At 42.4% G+C, this 21,139-nt stretch overlaps 1 protein-coding gene across 4 annotated transcripts in view; it reads right to left on the reverse strand.

Annotated features, from left to right (window-relative positions):
* The window catches only part of nkd2b (NKD inhibitor of WNT signaling pathway 2b), a 40,185-nt gene extending 21,196 nt beyond the window's left edge, over positions 1-18,989 (reverse strand). For 2 of the 4 annotated variants that reach the window (XM_010884446.5, XM_029116042.2), the window contains exons 1-3: positions 18,882-18,988; positions 12,900-12,926; positions 12,672-12,763 (exon numbers count right to left, since the gene is read on the reverse strand). In XM_010884446.5, coding sequence (XP_010882748.2) covers positions 12,672-12,763; positions 12,900-12,926; positions 18,882-18,939 — 177 coding nt within the window. In that variant the 5' untranslated portion in view covers positions 18,940-18,988. Of the gene's footprint in view, positions 1-12,671; positions 12,764-12,899; positions 12,927-13,051; positions 13,670-18,881 lie in introns of those variants that run through there. The other 2 variants (XM_029116041.2, XM_029116043.2) reach the window with 2 other exon arrangements.
* Between the last annotated feature and the right edge of the window lie 2,150 nt (positions 18,990-21,139).

Genomic DNA, 21,139 nt, shown 5'->3' on the forward strand with positions numbered 1-21,139 from the left:
AATGTTATTCCCAGGTTGCACTGACATCACTGTTGCCATGGTCACAGATATTGATGAAAGTTTGAGTTAAGCATAATCATTTACAAAGTTTGAATCTATTTTTTCATACGATTAAATATTTTTTGTTGACCTCACTTTTATTTATTTTTACATTTTTTAATTCAGTTACGTTTTTCTTACGGTCATTACATTTGAGCTCAATTTGGCTCCATAGAAGTCTTGCAGACACATTTCAATACAATTGTTTGACTCCACCTGGAGTACATAAGTAGGTAAACCAATGACAATGAGTTTCCATGACATCGATAAAATACAAATAACTGAGCAAGATTTTAAAACTAAGCAAGAATTTCAGAAAACAACCGCACAGAAAAGACAAAGAAAACAGGCAAGAACAGCTATTCTTTTAGTAGAGGTACATCTGGAGTCATTCTCTCTATCTCTGTCGGTCTCTCTCTCTCACTTGATGAGGGGAGCAGTTTTGGGAAACAAAGGCCATTCCCCATCAGAGTGGAATTCGATGTGCTGCAGTAGGGCAGGAAGGAGGTGAAGAGAGAGAGAGAGGAAAAGAAAATGAAAGACAGAGATGGAGAAAGGAGACAGAGATACAGAGAAATGAACAAAATAGACCAAGAGAAAAAAAAGGGTGGGGGGGGTCTGGCAGGCCAGGCGTTCCCCGTCTGACAGAAGACCCCAGCTCAGCTTCTCCATGCTTTGAAGCTGCCAGTGGGTTTCAACAGCTAACCACTTTCAGATGTGACCACCGCGGTTTATGAGCTGAATAATAGCCATACCTACACATGTGCAGGCTCGGGGTCCACAAGAGGGAGAGGCTTGACTTTAGAGCAGGGGGAGAGAGAGACAGAAAGAGAGAGAAAAAGAGAGAGAACGAAAGAGAAAAAGGCAGAGAATTAAGGAGCAAAGGGATTCAATTTGACCATGAAAGCTTTAAATAGTAGTAGAACTTTTAAAAACATTTTAAACACACGGAGTGGGGAAATTAAGTGTGCTCACTGAAAGAATATCAGGAGTACTTTTAAGTGACATTTCTGTTATTTTCCACAGTTATCAAGGTCACCTTCAGATAATCTTGTACTCTTCCAACACTAAACGTATTGTAGAAGAATCTTAGAGGGACTCTTAGTTCAGGAATATTGTAATAGCTCTCACATTTCTCAGGGGGGCTCCTGAACTATTATTCTACACCATGTATACTTTTTCTTTTTTTTTTTTCATTTAACCCTTATTTAACCAGGTAGGTTGACTGAGAACATGTTGTAATTTACAACCCTGGGTATAGTTTCAGGGGGAGGAGAGGGGATGGAACATCACAGCCTAAGTGGGGGAACGTTCTTCAAAGGGTCAGTCCGGGATTCAAACAATAATGAAGCAGCCCCCCCTGGAGGAAAACTGGAAAAAAAAAACATTGTGTTCTAATCCCTTCTAAGGTTTTGTGAGAGCTGTAGCGTTTCAGCCCCTGTGGGACAGCCTTGTGGTCTGCCGTCTTCAAAACACGTTCATCGCATCCAAACAAAAGATGAACAACCACACCATCTCTCACTCTTCATCGTTCCCGCTCTCTCTTCTATCTCTCTCTCAATTAGATCACAATTCAATTGAAAGGGTTTTATTCTCTCTCTTCCTCTCTCCACCAACCCCCACCAGCTTTCTCTCACTCTTTCCTGTCCCTCCCTCCCTCCCTGCGCCCCTCCCTCCATGTCTCTTTCCTCTACTTCTTTGCTCCGTGGCCCTAGTGTTTATTTTGTGCTCTGATAGGCAGACATGCCAGCAGACAGACAGGAAGTCCAGGTTTAGGGTGTCTGTCTGCATTGTCGGGCTGTGTGTCCCCTACTCCACAGACCTAGCAGGACGTCAGCCCCTGGAATGTGGAGAGAGGATGAAGTTTCTAAAGCATCCAGGGGAGGAACTCCCTCCTAAGACCCGAACACGAGTGACTCCCCTTGTCCGGCCCAAATGGCACTCTACGCCCTATGTGCTCCACAGGTTTTGACGACAGATTGGGGCCAAAGTATTTCCCCTACGTTGGGACTGGGGTGCCATTTGGAACACTGAAACCCTTCCTCCCTCTCAGGATCGCTTGTATTCTCTCCAAGAGGAAACCCACACAGGGGATGGTGTCATCAAAGCCAGCTAGGAGAAGAGATGCTTCTGACATCAGCTAGTTAGAGTAATATATGTCGGGTTTAAATGTCGAAAGGTGACCTTTTTACAGAGAGCCACTTCATGTTCCCTCAGGTTGAGTTCGGAGAGGAACAAAGACTGGACTGGCTTCAAGAAATAGGCATGTAATTTCACCCAATGTGAAACTAAGACCTGAAGGGAAATGTGGGAATAACAGAAAATAAGTACATAAGTAAGGCAACATGCAGCGGTCTATCTATTACTATCTGTACTTTACGATGACATTATGCTCAAGCACTCAACACCAGGCACTACAACAAATGACTGATTACAACAACGTATGGGGTTAAGAGCGGTTTGTCCAAAACATCACCAATAACAATCATAACTGAAAATAATGTGTATTCCCCCGGCTGCTCCGAGGCTTACGAAATGAAGTCCTCTTGGAAAAGAACTACAGCCTTCTACGAGGGAACAGGGGTTTATGTGGAAACATACCATACACAGTAAAATGTAATAACCTTTGAGTCTCCTGGTGTTGTAGTTGGCTAGCAGACAACACTAGATCAAATACAGACTCACATCCAGCAAACTCAGCCAGAAAATGTCAGCACTAAAAGCATTAAGATCCAGGTACTCCTATCCTGTCAGCCAGAGCAGCAGAAGAGACAGGGAAGAGAGACCAGAGAGAAGAGGGGAGACCAAAGAGAAGAAGGGAGACCATAGAGATGAGGGGAGACCATAGAGAACAGGGGAGACCAGAGAGAAGAGGAGAGACCAGAGAGAAGAGGGGAGACCAGAGAGAAGAGGGGAGACCAGAGAGAAGAGACAAGAGGAGAGACCAGAGAGAAGAGGATAGACCATAAAGAAGAGGGGAGACCATAGAGAAAAGGAGAGACCAGAGAGAAGAGGAGAGACCAGAGAGAAGAGGGGAGACCAGAGAGAAGAAGGGAGACCAGAGAGAAGAGGAGAGACCAGAGAGAAGAAGGGAGACCAGAGAGAAAAGGAGAGACCAGAGAGAAGAAGAGAGACCAGAGAGAAGAAGGGAGACCAGAGAGAATAGGAGAGACCAGAGAGAAGAAGGGAGACCAGAGAGAAAAGGAGAGACCAGAGAGAAGAAGGGAGACCAGAGAGAAGAGGGGAGACCAGAGAGAAGAAGGGAGACCAGAGAGAAGAGGAGAGACCAGAGAGAAGAAGGGAGACCAGAGAGAAAGGAGAGACCAGAGAGAAGAAGGGAGACCAGAGAGAATAGGAGAGACCAGAGAGAAGAAGGGAGACCAGAGAGAAGAGGGGAGACAAGAGAGAAGAAGGGAGACCAGAGAGAAGAAGGGAGACCAGAGAGAATAGGAGAGACCAGAGAGAAGAGGGGAGACCAGAGAGAAGAGGAGAGACCAGAGAGAAGAGGGGAGACCAGAGAGAAGAGGGGAGAACAGAGAGAAGAGGGGAGACCAGAGAGAAGAGGAGAGACCAGAGAGAAGAAGGGAGACCAGAGAGAAGAGGAGAGACCAGAGAGAAGAAGGGAGACCAGAGAGAAAAGGAGAGACCAGAGAGAAGAAGGGAGACCAGAGAGAAGAGGGGAGACCAGAGAGAAGAAGGGAGACCAGAGAGAAGAGGAGAGACCAGAGAGAAGAAGGGAGACCAGAGAGAAAAGGAGAGACCAGAGAGAAGAAGGGAGACCAGAGAGAAGAGGGGAGACCAGAGAGAAGAAGGGAGACCAGAGAGAAGAAGGGAGACCAGAGAGAATAGGAGAGACCAGAGAGAAGAAGGGAGACCAGAGAGAAGAGGGGAGACCAGAGAGAAGAAGGGAGACCAGAGAGAAGAAGGGAGACCAGAGAGAAGAGGAGAGACCATAGAGGGTGTGGGGGTACCACCACAATACTAGCATGACTACTACCAGCACTACTACTACTACAACCATTACCACCATGACAACCACCACCACTACTACTACAACCATTAATTCTTCTATTTCAATCATTAACACCACTACTACTATACCACTGCTACTAACCACCATTACTACTACCAGCATTACTACTGCTACCACTAATACTACTACCATTAATACTAATACTACTACTATTACCACTACCACTACTACAACAACTACTCCCACGACTACTACCACCACCAGATTAGTGATTATCTAAAGGACTGAGACTCATTAGATACTAAATATGGAAGTAAAACATTGGCAATATCATCATTTGCCACATATCCACATTCTAACAAGAGCCTAACATCAGCAAAGTCCTGCTGGATTCTTGGGTAGGAAAAATAACATGTGCGATAAGATATGTTCATCTTGCTAATGATGTGAATCAATTCTGTGTCTGAAATGGCACCTTATTCCCTGTGTGGTGCGCTACTTTTGACTGGAGCTCAATGTGCCACCATCAAAAGTAGTGCACCATGAAGGGATTAGGATGCCATTTGGTGCGATGTGTGAGAGACGAGATAAAAGGACCTGAGCTGCACTGCCGAAGCCTTCTAGAGATAAAAGGGGTCAACATGAAGGGAGTGAGAGAACTGTCAACTCTTACCGGAGATCAGAGGAAAATATCATGTTCCAAACTTTAACGCAACAATTCTACTAATATCCAAAATTACACACTATCTCCTGCTTAGTGCACAAGGGCAGTATGTACTGTGGGGCCATTTAGAACACAGCCTTCATATTGTTTGCTGCTATCTCGCTGAGCTTATTATATAGCACTTCATGGGATGACGACTCCCTACAGCACTGTCGTTTTTGTCACTTCCTGGGATGACGACTCCCCACAGCATTGTCATCTTTGTCACTTCATGGACATGGCGTAACAGATGGGACAAAATACTGACAATGGCTGACTGTCAGGTTCCCAGGTGTATTAGTACACTGCCCAGTGAAGAGGACATGGGCGTCATTTGGGATACAGACAGTTTCAATGAATGCCAGTCTGAGTGTTTCCCAATAACCCCCATTAGCTCTGAAAACCCTACAGGTTCTGTTGAAAAGAAGCATACTAAGTAGAAAACATGGTTCCTTTTAGGATGTAGACCCTGTGTCCTGAGTCCTCCCTCCCTCTCCTTTTAGGATGTAGACCCTGTGTCCTGAGTCGTCCCACCCTCTCCTTTTAGGATGTAGACCCTGTGTCCTGAGTCGTCCCACCCTCTCCTTTTAGGATGTAGACCCTGTGTCCTGAGTCGTCCCACCCTCTCCTTTTAGGATATAGACCCTGTGTCCTGAGTCCTCCCTCCCTCTCCTTTTAGGATATAGACCCTGTGTCCTGAGTCCTCCCACCCTCTCCTTTTAGGATGTAGACCCTATGTCCTGAGTCCTCCCACCCTCTCCTTTTAGGATGTAGACCCTGTGTCCTGAGTCCTCCCTCCCTTCCCCTCCTGGTGAGTTGTGCTCAGAGGGGGATTTAGCTGAAAGTGAGCAAACATCTTCAAAGGGCGTTCTACAGTATAAATATCCCCGGATAGCTAAATAAACAGTCAATCTGCCTGCAGTGTTCGAAATGTCTTTTTCCATGAAACACTGGCCATACAAAACACTTACACACTCTGTATGTGGATGCTCTGCTCTCTCTCTCTCTCTCACACACACGCACACACACAACCTCTCACTGTCAGACAACCTGGCAACTACGTGCGCACTCACTCCCTCCCAGGTGTTGACATTAGCACAAACTTACTGAGGACTAGGTGTTGACTTTCAACATATGGGTTTAGAACAAATATGTAAAGACCTCCCAAATCTGACCTGATCTGGTCTTTTGGGCAGCTTGTTTGAAGACAACATAAGAGGAAAAAATGAGGGTTCAATAATAGCCAATGTCCAAAATGGCATCCTACTTCCTATAATATACACTACTTTCTACCAGAGCTTCGGGCCCTGGTCAAAAGTAGTGCACTAAATATATAATAGGGTGCCATTTGGGATGTCTCCATAGCCTTAATACTCCTAGTACCTGGCTGGAAACAATACTTGAGAGAGGAGGATGAACCTTCCGTTCTTCCCCTTCAAACCCCTTCCTGCCTCCCCAAATATCTCCCCTGTAAAAACACTCATGCCCCCCCTCCATGTCCTCACCCTCATGCCCCCCCCCCGTGTCCTCCCCCACCAGTCCTTCCCCCATCCCTCCTTTGCACTCTCCCTTCTTTTTACAGCCCCCCCCACACCCCACCCCCAGCTCCCCTTTTCCACCGCAGCCCCCCTACCCCTCCTCTCCTTGCTCGGAGCACCGTGACCCAAATGGCTCCCTAGCCCCTTGGAGGTGCCTTGCTCCTCACCAGAGCCTGTGCGCCCTCGCAGGAGTCCCATTTGGAAAGCAGCCCGAGACTTTGCTGTACAAACCAGCACCAGATGTCTGGCCGGCTGAACAGGGCCGTGCTGAAAGAGCCTGCTGTTCTGGACACCAGCCACATGCTTCTCATTCAGAGATGAAGGCTCAGTGCTCGCCTTCTTGTGAAGCCAATTTAAAAAAAAAAAACATGGGGGGGGGGTGAACAAACAAAAAATGCCTTCAAGTCCCTTAAAAGAGATTGTGTAGGTTATGGATATGAGATGAGGTTTCATTCTCTTCCTCTGCATCATGGCTCTGTCTCCGTCACATCAGAGAAATAGGTTTCCTTTATGCCATAACGGGACAGGGTGTCAAAGAGCGGCTTGAAAAGGACATTTTGTGTATGTTATACTGAGGACAGAGAATTTATTTTCTCAAGATAGGATGATATGGCTCTGAAACATACCTCAAGTGCAAACCATGATGGTTCTGTGGAAATGTGTTTATCCAAGTTTTTCCTCAAACACCACAGTAGAGTATGGTCTTAGTTAATGTACAGTAAGAGAATAAGCAGAGTCGCCAGAGACACAACTGAATGCATAGTGTAGTAGAGCAGAAAAAAAATTTAATTGATGGCGACAGTTTTTAAACTACCCGCAAACCCTTGCCACATCTCCAAACTAAATACTGCTAACTCAAAATAAAATAAAATTAGTATAAGATGTACATAAAAGCCTGGGGGCTAAAGCATCCAAACAAAACATAAATTTCTTGAGGAAAAACACATTTTGATTTACAAAAGGGAAAGGCTTATTCTGAGACTGCATCTCAGGCTTCATAAACACCACCTGTGTGAAACAGGCCAGGTTTATCAGACACAGATTAACAGTCCTGGACTAAAATCAATGTATTTATTCTACCCATTTTCAAACCACACAAATATGGCTTAATATTTGTCCAGGACAGCAGCCATGTTAGAAGGATGGCATGTTGTTTAATCTTAACTCAACTATAATGTACATAAAACTTTTTGTTGATTTTAGGCATAGTGGTTAAAGATGGACAAAGCCATTGGCCGCTAACTGAAAGGTCATGGGATTGAATCCCAGAGAAAAATCTGTTGTTTTGCCCTTGAGAAAGACACTTAAACCTAAATTGTGTTGAATTTTGTAAGAATAAATCACATAAAAGTGTGGACTAAATGACAGTTCAAGTTAATCCATAGACTTCATCCTAATTCAAATACAAAGAACAAACCAAACTCTAAATCCGATCCTGTATCTTAATCCCTAGAGTATATCTGTACTCCGAAGACAGAACAAATGTCTTTCAAGCTATCTTGACATTCAGTTATGTTTTTCTTGCACTGTACTGGCTCATTCTGAATACTGAAAGTAATTCCTTTCTCACCGCATCTTCCCCCAATTGAGATGTGGCCGGTCCTAAATACCCCCCTACATAGTAGTACAGTTTTTCTGACCAGATCCCCATTGACTCTGAGTAGAGGATCTAGGGGGCCGTTTGGAACCCAGACGTTTTCCACCTTTGAAGCTGAGTAATAATGGCCTTTGTTCCCATCTTCAAAAGTGTTGACATGCTGCCTCTTAATGGGAAGTCTGGCACAAAGACCGTGTTGAAAAGATGAATTAGTCTGTCCTTATCTGGATACCTGAGCATGTCCCAAAAAAAAAAAAAAAGCCTCTGCATCTGTGTGTGTACGTGTGCGCGTGTAGGTGTGTGTGTGTATCTGTGTGTATGTTTGTGTGTGTATGTTTGTGTGTATGTGTGTGCGTGTGTATATGTGTGCGTGTGTATATGTGTGCGTGTGTATGTGTGTGTGTATGTGTATGTGTGTGTGTGTGTGTGTGTGTGTGTGTGTATATGTGTGTGTTGACACTGTTGACGCTTCCAGAGGTGAATGAAGTACAGTGACCCTTCAGAGAGCGCCTCTGCCTCCCGGGGAATGTACCAAGCCAGAGATGAATTAGCGTGCCGGTTTGGGAAATGAACGAGCGCCACGCTTTCCACTCCATTAACACGGAGGTCAGATCTTTAATGGCACATACAGTGCATCACCAGGGGAACATCATATTACTGAGCGTGCTACGTAGGGAACGGGGGTAATTTGGGACTTCGCCCAGAGGATGGGGAGGCTAGCTTTCGAGGGGAGGCTAGCTTTTCGAACGCGTTTGCATTCACTGCTCTTATTTTGACTCCAAAATTGGCCCGTCACTTTGATTCCAGCTCTGGTGTTGTTTCCACGCTAGGCCAGGTGCCGAGACAGGTAAGACTTGTCTTGAACACCTGCAACCAACTGTCAAGATCTCATTCCGAGACAAGGCAGAGTGGTTGTGCTGATTCACCCGCTTTTCTCGTCTCCACTGAAGTGGGAGCAGGGTTATGTTTCTAGGGCCCCCACGCGTACAGCTACAGATTCACTACTTAGTAGTGCATGCAATGCATAAGTTACTAATTCAATATACTTTGGGTTCTAATAACTGAAAACCTTTGAACTGATTTAGCTTAAGATTACACACAATGCTCCGTAGTTTTGTTGTTATATTAAGAAAATAAATTGATATTTTAAAACTAAATCTTAGCAGGCGTGTTAATTAATGACTACAGCGGTGGTTATTAAAAAAATTAATAAAATAAAAAGTAAATAAAAGTATATGCGTGGTGGGATAAAATCTGGACCATCCCACTCAACCAATCCACTGATTACCTAATTAAACAGAAGACTGAGGAGTTGTTATCAAGAGGCTCAGCCAGACAGGTAAAACGCTAATGGTTCTAGACTGGGTTTTCTGAAGTTGGCTAACTTGCTAGCCAAGCCCAGAGCTTGTTGTCTGGCGCTAACCCTTCCATCCCCATTGTCAGAGAACGTGGAGGGTTGGGGGGAGCAGGATTCCTTAGCTGTCTGGCGTCAACTTCAAAGAGCTCGGCGGAGTTAGAAAGGGGGCTCTGATATCACTGGAGCCGAGGAGATCCATCCCCCCTGACCCTCTCTCCCTCTACTCCTGGGGGAAGGAGGAGCTCTGAAAGGGTGGGCAGCATGAGGGGAACATTGCCCAACCCTTGAGACCTCTGACTGTTGTTTTGGTACCACATACCAATAACTAAAAACGGAACGACATTCTTTAATACTGTCAGAGGAATTGTTGCGCAAGAAAGAGAAACATATACAACGACAGCCATCACATGGAACTCCAGCTCCCCCAAAAAACTCAGAAAGGCTAATAGTGTGTGGGTTCCAACTTTCTAATGTGATCATGTTCTCTGTTCTCTACCTACACATACTATAGGGTCCAATGAAAGGTTGGCCATTTACAGCAACAATGACAAATTATCGAAGGTATTCAGATTAACAATGTTATTCAGATAGTCAGACTTTTTGAACAAGCACACAGCAGAAAATGTAAACTAAGGGAGTACAAAACAAAACCATGTTGTATATAAAAAGCAATGTTGACAGCTCGTAATGCAACATTGACATGCAGGTTTGGGATCTCTGGGTGTTATATCAGTCCATCACCACAAAGTTGTGCAATAACTCAGAGTCTGCAATAACTGTGTAATAACCTCATCCCATTAAATTACTCAGTTTACACCCAATTCACCCATTCCACACACAGAGGAAATTCAAAGCAAACAGGAAAAACAAGCCTCAGCTAGATGAGCTTAAAAGTGATATTTACCCAGTTCTGCTGTGAGTGTGAATGAGCCTCCACATACCCCGTAAAACAGTGACGCAAAATAAACCTCAGCCAGGTGGATCCTCTGATCAAACAGAGAGGGAAGGCGAAAAACCTCTTCCTAAAGCCCAAAACATCCCAGCCTAAACTGTTGGGTGGTGTGTGTTCGTGTGTGCGTGCAATCCACATTCATAAGGACCAGCTGTCCCCACAAAGATAGTAAAACATAAAAACATTGTCCCCATATGATATTTGACAGGTCCCCACTAGGGAAAATACGATTTCAGGCACACAGGTCAGGTTTAGAGGAAAGTGTACAATCGGGCATAGTGTCAGGATTCAGGGTCCTTTCGGATTAAGGCATTAAGAGTTTCGTTTAGGGTTAGGACGAGGGAATAGGAAACTGGGGAACGGCAAAAATGGATTCCTGGCAAAGGTCCACACAAAGATAGAAAAATAAAAAGTTGTGTTTGTGTGTGTGTGTGTGTGTGTTTAAGTGTGTATGGAGGTTTCCCCTTAGGGGGTGCGTTAGCTGGTCTGTTAATTTGCCATGAGTGGGCGGCAATAATGATCCATAACTACCTGCAACGCAACAGCCGCCCACCTTAACGGGACCCATGCCACTACCTAGACCAGAGCCCTATGGCATGACCCGTAGGTGTGACTTGGTTAAAAGTAGGGCACAATACAGGGGGTAGTGTTCCATTTGGGACATGGGCGCACGTCTGCAGGCTTAAGGCTCCGTTCCAGCTGAACGATACACTAACTGACATGATGTAACGTTAGGACACGGACAGGGAGAACATGGGAGGAGAGACATATTATTTGGGGATTTAAATAAAATAGTCAAAGGTGCGTGCGTGGGTGTGTGTGTGTGTGTGACATGTGTTTTAGTGTATATGTGTGTGTTTGTGTGTGTGTGTGTGACATGTGTTTTAGTGTATATGTGTGTGTGTGGGTGTGTTTGTGTGTGTGTGTGACATGTGTTTTAGTGTATATGTGTGTGTGTGTGGGTGGGTGTGTGTGTGTGTGTGTGACATGTGTTTTAGTGTATGTGTGTGTGTGTGGGGGGGGGGGGGGGCCTGAGGTGTCTTGATGTCAAGAAACTTTGTAATGTTTCAATCTATTTATTGATGTCATGTTATTTGGGGATTTAAATAAAATAGTCAAAAGTGCGTGCGTGGGTGCGTGCGTGCGTGCGTGCGTCTGTGGGTGGGTGAAGTGAGTTTTGGCGTATACGTGTGTGTGCGTGTATGTGTGTGACGTGACGTGTGTTTTAGTGTATAATTGTGTGTGCGGGTGTATGTCTGTGTTCGCGTGTACTCCCTGCGCGAGTAGGCTATCTGTGAATGTGTGTGAGTGCTGCCCAGCTAGACCTCCATTCCACAGAGGGCTTAAGGCTGTAGGCTCTCTCAACATGCAGCCGGCCAGGAATAACCACATGGACTGTTGTCCCAGTGCCAGACATGACAGAAACAAAAACAACTCTCAAATTCACACGCACGCAGCCACGCACACACACACACACACACACACATCAACATGTCTTTGCAAAAATCTTTGAATGCTTCCTCACTGTAGATCACAAGTTGTTTTTCCGTTAGCGCGAAGGGAGAAACCATTTCATCGTGCAGGTAGAAATACACAGTACATTGCACTCCTCACAACCGGCAACTGCCAGACAAACTGCCTCCGCAGCGTAATTATCTAAATGATGTAGTGTAGTGCAAACTTCTCTCTTCAGTCACGGACTCCCTTTGAAGACCTTGCTTTACTAAAAACGTTAAACACATTTCTGGGAAGTGAAAAGACTGACACAAATACATATGCTACAGAATAGACTACCTCCAAAACGACCTCAAATTGGGGAGACAAATCGTAATTTCAACGAATGTTTCCTATTACCTGACTGTTTTGGTGGCACTCTCGAAGGGATGTCGGAATGACAGTGTGTCCTCTTGGGACACTAGGCTAATTAAGACCATGGACCATATACTTAGGTTATTTGAAAAAAAAAACGTCTCAATGCTGATCGTAGAACACAATTACTAAAATACTATTTTATATTTTTCATTTAATGATTTTTTCTTTCAAAATGTCCTAGTAATGATCATCAGCAGCCAATTTACAATTAAAGCTACTGTTATTATGAGCAAATTTGATCCAAGAAAATGCAGTAGAGACACATTCATCTGATTATCATCATACTAATAGACCATCATACATATTTCATACTAATAGATACTAGTTGATTTGCGTGAGTAATATCACCCAAAGGATGTTACAATGATCGATAATGTCCGCAGTATATGCGGAATGTCCTAAAAAAGTTCATAAGTGTAGTCCCAGAACGAAGAAGTATGTATTATTTAGGTTTGAAAAAAACTATCCTCTCAATGCGGACCGTGGTTCGATTCAATATTAAATTAATCATATATTTGTAAGTGTACGCGAAATTTTGTCATCATCAACTTCCAGACTCGTTAGCTATTATTTATAAATTAAATCCAAGAAGTAGCATTGTAAAACACAAGTTTGTAAAAGCAAGTTTTTATTTTCTTACCTGAATGTTCTTGTGTTTGTGATCAGAGGTGCTGTACCTCTCGCATTCCTCCATCCCTTTTCGGAGAAATGCGTTCACAACAAAACTGTCTCCTAGAAATAGGGAAAACATAGTGAACGAAAATCCATAGCCAATTAAAAGGTAAAAATTACTCAATCCAAGCCAACGTAAACGATATAAACGTTAAGTTATTTGTTATTATGCTATATATAAGCCCGTTATTCTCACCTTCGGGGTTTTCTCTGCGTTTACACGCTATAGATCCCAGGAACACATGGGAAAAAACGATTCGAAATTCGTTACAATTTATTGCAATATTCATCAAACAATTCTTCGAATTTAATATATAAAGGCAAATTATTATTATAGACATCTCTTACCATGTTTTGACTGAAGTTTCCCCATTTTACGTCCCTTTTCTCGTGATAATGTATAGCTCTTTACCAATCCGTCATGGATAACCCACTATATTGGTTAACATTGTCACATTGTGTCCGTTTCGGCAACAACCACAAAAATAATCCAACTTTCTCCAAGCGCATTCAGAATTACCGAAATACACACATGGTTTCGTTTGCAGTACAGAAAAAAAACGCTCTTTCTCAAAGCAAATGTACGGTCGAGATAGTGGAGAGCCCGGTGGTAGAGACGCTTTTACAGCGAGACAATCCAACTGACTGTCTGGTAGTAGCGCTGTTGGAGTTGGAGTCGCTCAACTATAGATGCGAGCAGGCGGTACACCCAAAAGTGTTGGTAAAATCGCGTCCCCTGTTGGACTCATTCAGAAAAGCTTAAAACCTTTGCAGGTGATATTTGGTTTCAGGTTAAATAAGTAACCATCTTTATCTAAGCATTTTCACTTTAGGACAATTTGGTTTCCTTCTGCATTGCTGCAGATTTGAAGTTAGTCACTGTTTGATTGTTATCTGCAATTAGTTCTTTCTGCACATGTTTACAATTTCCAGATTTTTCCACAATTTCCAATCTAAGTGATATATACAAAGCTATTGTCTCACTACCAAAACTAAATGTTAACTTGTATAACTCCGTAACCATCTTGGTGTTTTCTTACAGATAGAAAGAGACAGTGAGATGGAGCAAGAGAAAGAAATAGGACAACACAAATAGAGGGCAAAAGAGAGAAGAGAAGAGGGAAACGAGGGAGTGAAAGAAAGAGAGAGAAAGGGAAAAGGAGATAGAGAACAGAGAGAGAAATGGGCCAGCCAAGCGTTGTTATATGTAGGGTAATATGGGCTGAAATTACCCTCCTCACTAATCCTTCCAAAAACCCTGCAGAATCAGACTGATGACATGTTGCAGTTGTTTTTAGTTGCTTTGGTATTATTATCAACAGTATTTGGTGATTAAAAAAAAAAAAACTTCAAACAGATCACACTGGTCACACCATACAGATCACACCATTAAGTCTTGCATTCAAAACAATGGATTTTGCTTTCTCTTGGTTTGTAAAAATGTTTCACCACAAGACCATTAATTGAGCCACTAAGTATGAAATATAATGAGAACATTGGTTTAGTCATCAAAACGTAACAGTGCAATTCTCTCAGTTTAGTCATTAATATCATAACAGTGTATTTCTCTCAGTTTAGTCATTAATAACATAACAGTGTATTTCTCTCAGTTTAGTCCTTAATAACATAACAGTGTATTTCTCTCAGTTTAGTCATTAATAACATAATAGTGTATTTCTCTTAGTTTAGTCATTAATAACATAACAGTGTATTTCTCTCAGTTTAGTCATTAATAACATAACAGTGTATTTCTCTCAGTTTAGTCATTAATAACATAACAGTGTATTTCTCTCAGTTTAGTCATTACTAACATAACAGTGTATTTCTCTCAGTTTAGTCATCATAACGTAACTTAGTGCAGTTCTCTCAGTTTAGTCATTACTAACATAACAGTGTATTTCTCTCAGTTTAGTCATCATAACGTAACTTAGTGCAGTTCTCTCAGTTCATTCATTGTAACAATCAGTTAACAAACAATTTAAGACACGTGTTTCAGAATTACTCTGCTAAAGTTAATCTATTAAAGAATATTACACTGTTTTCACCTTTTGCAAAACTCATACCGTACACTACCCATCACAGTTGACATGATTCCCATAATAAAAATTGTGATCAATGAAGCCATCTTCTGTAACCATTTTGTATCAAAACGTTTTTGCAACATAATTTTAGTTAAATTAAATGTAACAAATATTGTCCATGATTTTCTCTGTTAGAGCGTCCCATGTCTGGAACACACTGCCAACAGACACCCACAACTGCAACACATATCGCACCTTCACAACACACCTGAAGACACTGTTAAAGGCCAAACAGACTTGTGAACATAATCCTTAGCTGTGTATTTGTGGCTTTCTATTTGTCAGCAGTTTGAGAGGTGTGTAAACACTTTTGTTTTTATGCATTTTGTCGCTCTTTGTGCTGTTGCTCTGTCTGCAAGCAATGTGGTGCTTGTCCTAGGTTGGTCTGCATGTGCTCATTGCTTGTCTGTATTATTATTGTAATTGATTTTAATAACCTGTCCAGGGACTGCGATGGAAAATTACGGAAACGTTGATTACTGTCCACTGTCCCTGTAAAAATGAATAACATAACAACAAAGTAACACAATGAAATGTAATTCGTTAAAAGTTCAGAACATTACACAAATTTGCCACAATTCCATCTTCAGCATTTGGCCGCGATATCACATTAATATCTTGGTTTTCCAGGCACTGTGGGAAAAAGCGTTTGGCATGGTGAATCCAAACTTGACATTGTTTACCAGTGATGTCATGACATGGCTCTTCCATGGGCTGAAGGAGGGTGACACCCACGGGGATGGCAGAGACATAGGCGTAGGCCTTCCACCTCCATAATCAAAAGGAGATTTTGGGGCCAGGTCAAGGGTCAGGAATCAGGGACAGGTCCAAAACCATTCCTGAATCAGCTCTGAATGGTGAAACATTATCCCACATTTTCCTCAAGGAGCTCAACAAGGCATGTAGCCACAGCATTGTAAGACCCAGGAAAGGGCTCACGACCTACCAACCCAACAAATATGGCTGAACACAGGGATATGTTTCCCCCACATTGTCTATACGCGGCTCTGATTTCCTCCTCTGCCTTGCTGTCTGTCCTTTTTCATGTTGACTGCCAGCTGTGGTTACTAATACGGTTGGCGATCATGTCTCCCATTTGACAGTACACTATGGTATTGGCAATGCCGTGGTCTTTTGTGGCCCACATTACCAACACTAAGGTTGTGGGTTTGATTCCCACATAGGTCACAAACAAATCTATGGCCTTGGTGGTGATTCGGAACATGGATGGTAGAAATATGTAAAATACATACAGTACATTATGAGTGACGATCAATTATGATCAGCGTTATGATTGTAAAAGGTATTTTAACAATTGAGAATAAAATCTATTGAAACGTTGTGTGTACTTCATAAGAACATCAAGTATTTCAATGTGAAACACATTTCTAGATGACACATTTATATTTGAGTTGATGTGAGTTTTGAAAAAGGGTATTTTTTGAGAATCTGTTGTGTTTTTTGTATTAAGTATGGTGAAATATTACCACATACTTGTGTGTAGTACCAAAGCGACAAAAAAATCGTAACTTCATGCATGAAAAGATCATAGGATTCTGACTGCGTTAAAACACCAAGAGGTACTTCCTGATGTGTAGGAGTGAGTTTGGTATTTAGAGGGACACATTTAGTATTTTGCCAAGGGGGGGGGGTCCCCCCATCCCCTATGTCCTTGGGTACGTCTCATTCTGTAAGTGTTTCGGTCCAATCATCAGGGTTAGAGCGATCATCTACGGATGCCTCACACTCGCCCACACACAGAGACAGGCTGGAAAAGGACGGATGATCAGTGGGTGATGTGACACTGTAGTTTACGGTGGGATGACAGCACTGAAGTCTGACTCTATGTCTCTCTCTCGCTCTCTCTCTCTCTCTCTGGATCTTGATCTCTCTCTCTGGATCTTGATCTCTCTCTCTCTGGATCTTGATCTCTCTCTCTCTGGATCTCTCTCTCTGGATCTTGATCTCTCTCTCTGGATCTGGATCGATCTCTCTCTCTCTCTCTCTCTCTCTCTCTGGATTCCAATTACCACTGTGGTTGTGTACTAGACAATGTAGAGCGCGCTTCCTTTAACAACGGCCCACAGGACTCTGTAGGAAATGAGTGGACTACTACACACAGTACGTAAGTAATGAGTTGACGTTTGGATACGGTGGCGTGGTATTTATGTGCATTGAGTTTGGGATATGTGCCTTACAAATATACATTATTACAGAACCTCTGTAAATATTGGGACAGGAACAGGGGCTTTTATTCTATTGGCTCTTTATACTGAGGGTTTGGATTTTCAGTCAAATACTTACGATGAGTTTATATTCTGTGCGCACAATTATTAAGCAAATCGTATTCCTCAAAATGTATTTTATTGTTAAACAAACACAATGCTCTCAGTCAATCCAAAATATCGTTGAACCTCAAACCTGTATTTTTAACAAAGGAAAAATGGGTTTTGATCTTTCTCAGGGTAATACATGCGCATAATTATTAGGCAACAATTAGTGTACAGAATTATTAGGTAACTAAATTAAAAAAATAATTTCTCCAACTCACTTGTTTATTCTCTATTTTTAGAGTAAGTGCAACAAATAAGTAACACATATTGAAAATGAAAATTAAATAACATTTCTGGCCTTTCTGACCAGTATAGTTACCCTTCCTTTCAATGACTGCCATGAGCCTTCCTTCCATGCAGTCTGTCAGTTTCTTGATCTGTTCACGATCAACTTTTGCTGAAGCGTATGCTGTTCAAAAAGGTGTATTGTCTTCCCTGACTGTAAATCTCACGCTTGAGGAGGGTCCACACGTTCTCAATAGGATTTAAGTCAGGTAAGGAAGGGGGCCAGGTAATTATTCGGACATCATTGAGGCCCTTGCTTGCTAGCCAAGCAGTGGAGTACTTGGATGCATGTGATGGAGCATTGTCCTGCATAAAGAACATGGCCTTCTTGAATGCTGAGGACTTCTTCCTGTACCACTTCTTGAAGACAGTATCTTCCAGAAACTGGCAGTAGGTATGGGAGTTGAGTTTCAGTCCATCTCCAACCCAAAAAGGTCCAACTTCCTCATCCTTAATGATAGCAGCCCATACCAGTACCCTTCCTCCACCGTGCTGGCGACTGACTCGAAGTGGTTCCCTGTGTCCATTAGTGATCCATCGACATGCCCATCCATCTGGTCCATCAAGAGTCACTCTCATTTCATCTGTCCATAAAACCTTTGAAACATCTGTCTTCAGGTATTTCTTTGCCCAATCTATACGCTTCAATGTGTGAATCTTATTCAGTGGTGGTCTGTTTTCAGCCTTCTTGACCTTGGCCATGTCTCTGAGCACTTGACACCTTGTACTTCTGGACACTCCAGGTAGGTTGCAGTTCTGGGATATGGTGACACTGGAGGATAATGGGTTCCTGGTAGCTTAACGTTTAATTATTCTCAAGTCATTTGCATCTTTTCTTCTCCATGCATTTTTTGCACCCCAGTTGACAATTCGCAAAAAAGAGTGTCCGCTGGTCACGCCTCAATAGTTTAGCTATTTCAAGTTTTGTATCCACAATTTAAAGATGTATGACTTAGCAGTGTCAGTTAAATCTCTTTTTTGGCCCATTTTACCTGAGGTCATGAAACTGCCTAATAATTATGCACACCTTGATATAAGGTGTTATTCACTGTTGCCACACCCTCCCTCAATACACAAATACAGATCACCTGAAAATTATTAGACCCAATGAGCATTCAAATGTATATGGTTTGGAGTTGGAAAATCTGTATAGAAATAATCATACGATCAGAATACTCAAACTGTTATAGTTGTTTTGGTAAGCCCTTAGTCTTAACTATGTTTCCTATAGATGGTTCTGATTTTTCCATTCTGAAATTGCCTTCCTTGACTTTCGCTGACCCCTCTTTGGACCTCATTTTGACAGACACCATAACAGCGGACTCCAAAGGTTAATGCAAGTGTTGTCATATTTAAATGATGAAACCAATACTACCTTCACAAGTCCCCGCATTATAAAGCGGAGAGTCTATACTTGAATTATACAGTATCAGTATGACTAAATCTTCTGGCGGGTACGGGCCAAAAGAAAAAACTTACCTAGGTAACAGCCTGTCATTGAGGAACCCAACCCTCTGTTATTTGAAGCCTCAATCATCAATTAAGCATAAACCACTTCTGTAAACGTCTCACATGCAGATCAAAGGAAATTGCGTACAAACGTTGATCAATCCTATAACGTCAAAATTAACCACGTCCTATTCCCAGAAGTCAACATGTTCGTATCGCGTCAACATGGCTCCACCCTAAGCAAATTATTATTGGCACTGTCCGGGATATTCCATTGCTTTCGGCCATGTACCTGAACAACGGTTGACAGGATAAACACTAGACTGTTTGTTTTGTTTGGAATTTTCTGGCAGCTTTTCTAACCACTTTAGAACGACGATAAAACTGTGCAACAATAAGGCTTTTTACTTTTCTTCCCCGTCTGTCTTGATTGCACTACTGCAGCTGCCTGACTGTTGGAGCGACTACAGTCAATCGAAAAATGCCTCCAGACGGTACAATTATGGTTGTATTCATCTCGCCCCTTTCACCCACCACACTAACTGAAACACACACACACACACACACACACACACACACACACACACACACACACACACACACACACACACACACACACACACACACAGACAGACCTCCCTCCTCCATACCTCTAACAAATCTGTGACTGTTAAACAAATTAGCGCGAGGGAGAACCGATATACTAATGGGTTCGCAGGCGTTGGGTCAGTTGGGGCTTACTTGGTGAAACAGGTATCTGATGTGTTTTTTTATGGTGTTACGTTACAGAAAATTGTATTAGTATATCATAGCAAAAATGTATGTCTTGGGTGTGGTAAATGGACAATATACTGCTGTTAGACAACACGCATCCTGAATTGCTTGGAGATTTGTTCACAGAGAGGCCCTACTGCCATCATAAACCACAATTTGATCAATAAATAGTGATGTGATGTCCAAGCTGTGGTACACGGTCTCATATTCGACAGCTAGCATCCAATCCACATTTCCCACACACGTCTGGTATGTTAATGAAACATTAATGGTATGTCAGACAAGTCTGGTAAATTATTAAGGAAACATTCATGGTGTGTAAGTCAGACACGTCTGGTAAATTAATGAAACATTCATGGTGTGTATGTCAGAAACGTCTGGTAAATTAATGAAACATTCATGGTGTGTATGTTAGACACGTCTGGTAAATTCATGAAACATTCATGGTGTGTATGTCAGACACGTCTGGTAAATTAATGAAACATTCATGGTGTGTATGTTAGACACGTCTGGTAAATTAATGAAACATTCATGGTGTGTATGTCAGACACGTCTGGTAAATTAATGAAACATTCATGGTGTGTATGTCAGACACGTCTGGTAAATTAATGAAACATTCATGGTGTGTATGTCAGACACTTCTGGTCAATTAATGAAACATTCATGGTGTGTATGTTAGACACGTCTGGTAAATTCATGAAACATTCATGGTGTGTATGTCAGACACGTCTGGTAAATTAATGAAACATTCATGGTGTGTATGTTAGACACGTCTGGTAAATTAATGAAACATTCATGGTGTGTATGTCAGACACGTCTGGTAAATTCATGAAACATTCATGGTGTGTATGTCAGACACTTCTGGTCAATTAATGAAACATTCATGGTGTGTATGTCAGACACGTCTGGTAAATTAATGAAACATTCATGGTGTGTATGTCAGACACTTCTGGTCAATTAATGAAACATTCATGGTGTGTATGTCAGACACTTCTGGTCAATTAATGAAACATTCATGGTGTGTATGTCAGACACGTCTGGTAAATTCATGAAACATTCATGGTGTGTATGTCAGACACTTCTGGTCAATTAATGAAACATTCATGGTGTGTATGTCAGACACTTCTGGTACATTAATGAAACATTCATGGTGTGTATGTCAGACATGTTTGGAACTGCAGAAACAAAAACACTAATCCTGCAGTGTTCTAGTACAACTATTTTTAGAACAGGTTCGTACTCCAAAACTGCACCCTATGGCTCATATTGCACACTACTGTTGACCAAAACCTCCACAGGCTCTAATCAAAAAAGCAGCACACTACTTTGGGTATAGGGGACCATTTGGAACACAGAACAGGAGTATCCTTTGAAAGAGAGTTAAAGACTGTTGGCCAATCACAAAGAGTTCTTTGTCCAAAATTTGCCACAAACATGCAAACCAGGACAACAGCCTTCGCAGAACTCAAAATGTGCAACATGCACGTGGAGAACGGATAGAAATACTAGCCTGT

Source organism: Esox lucius, chromosome 20 (genome assembly GCF_011004845.1).
Source record: "Esox lucius isolate fEsoLuc1 chromosome 20, fEsoLuc1.pri, whole genome shotgun sequence".
NCBI classification, from domain to species: Eukaryota; Metazoa; Chordata; class Actinopteri; order Esociformes; family Esocidae; genus Esox; species Esox lucius.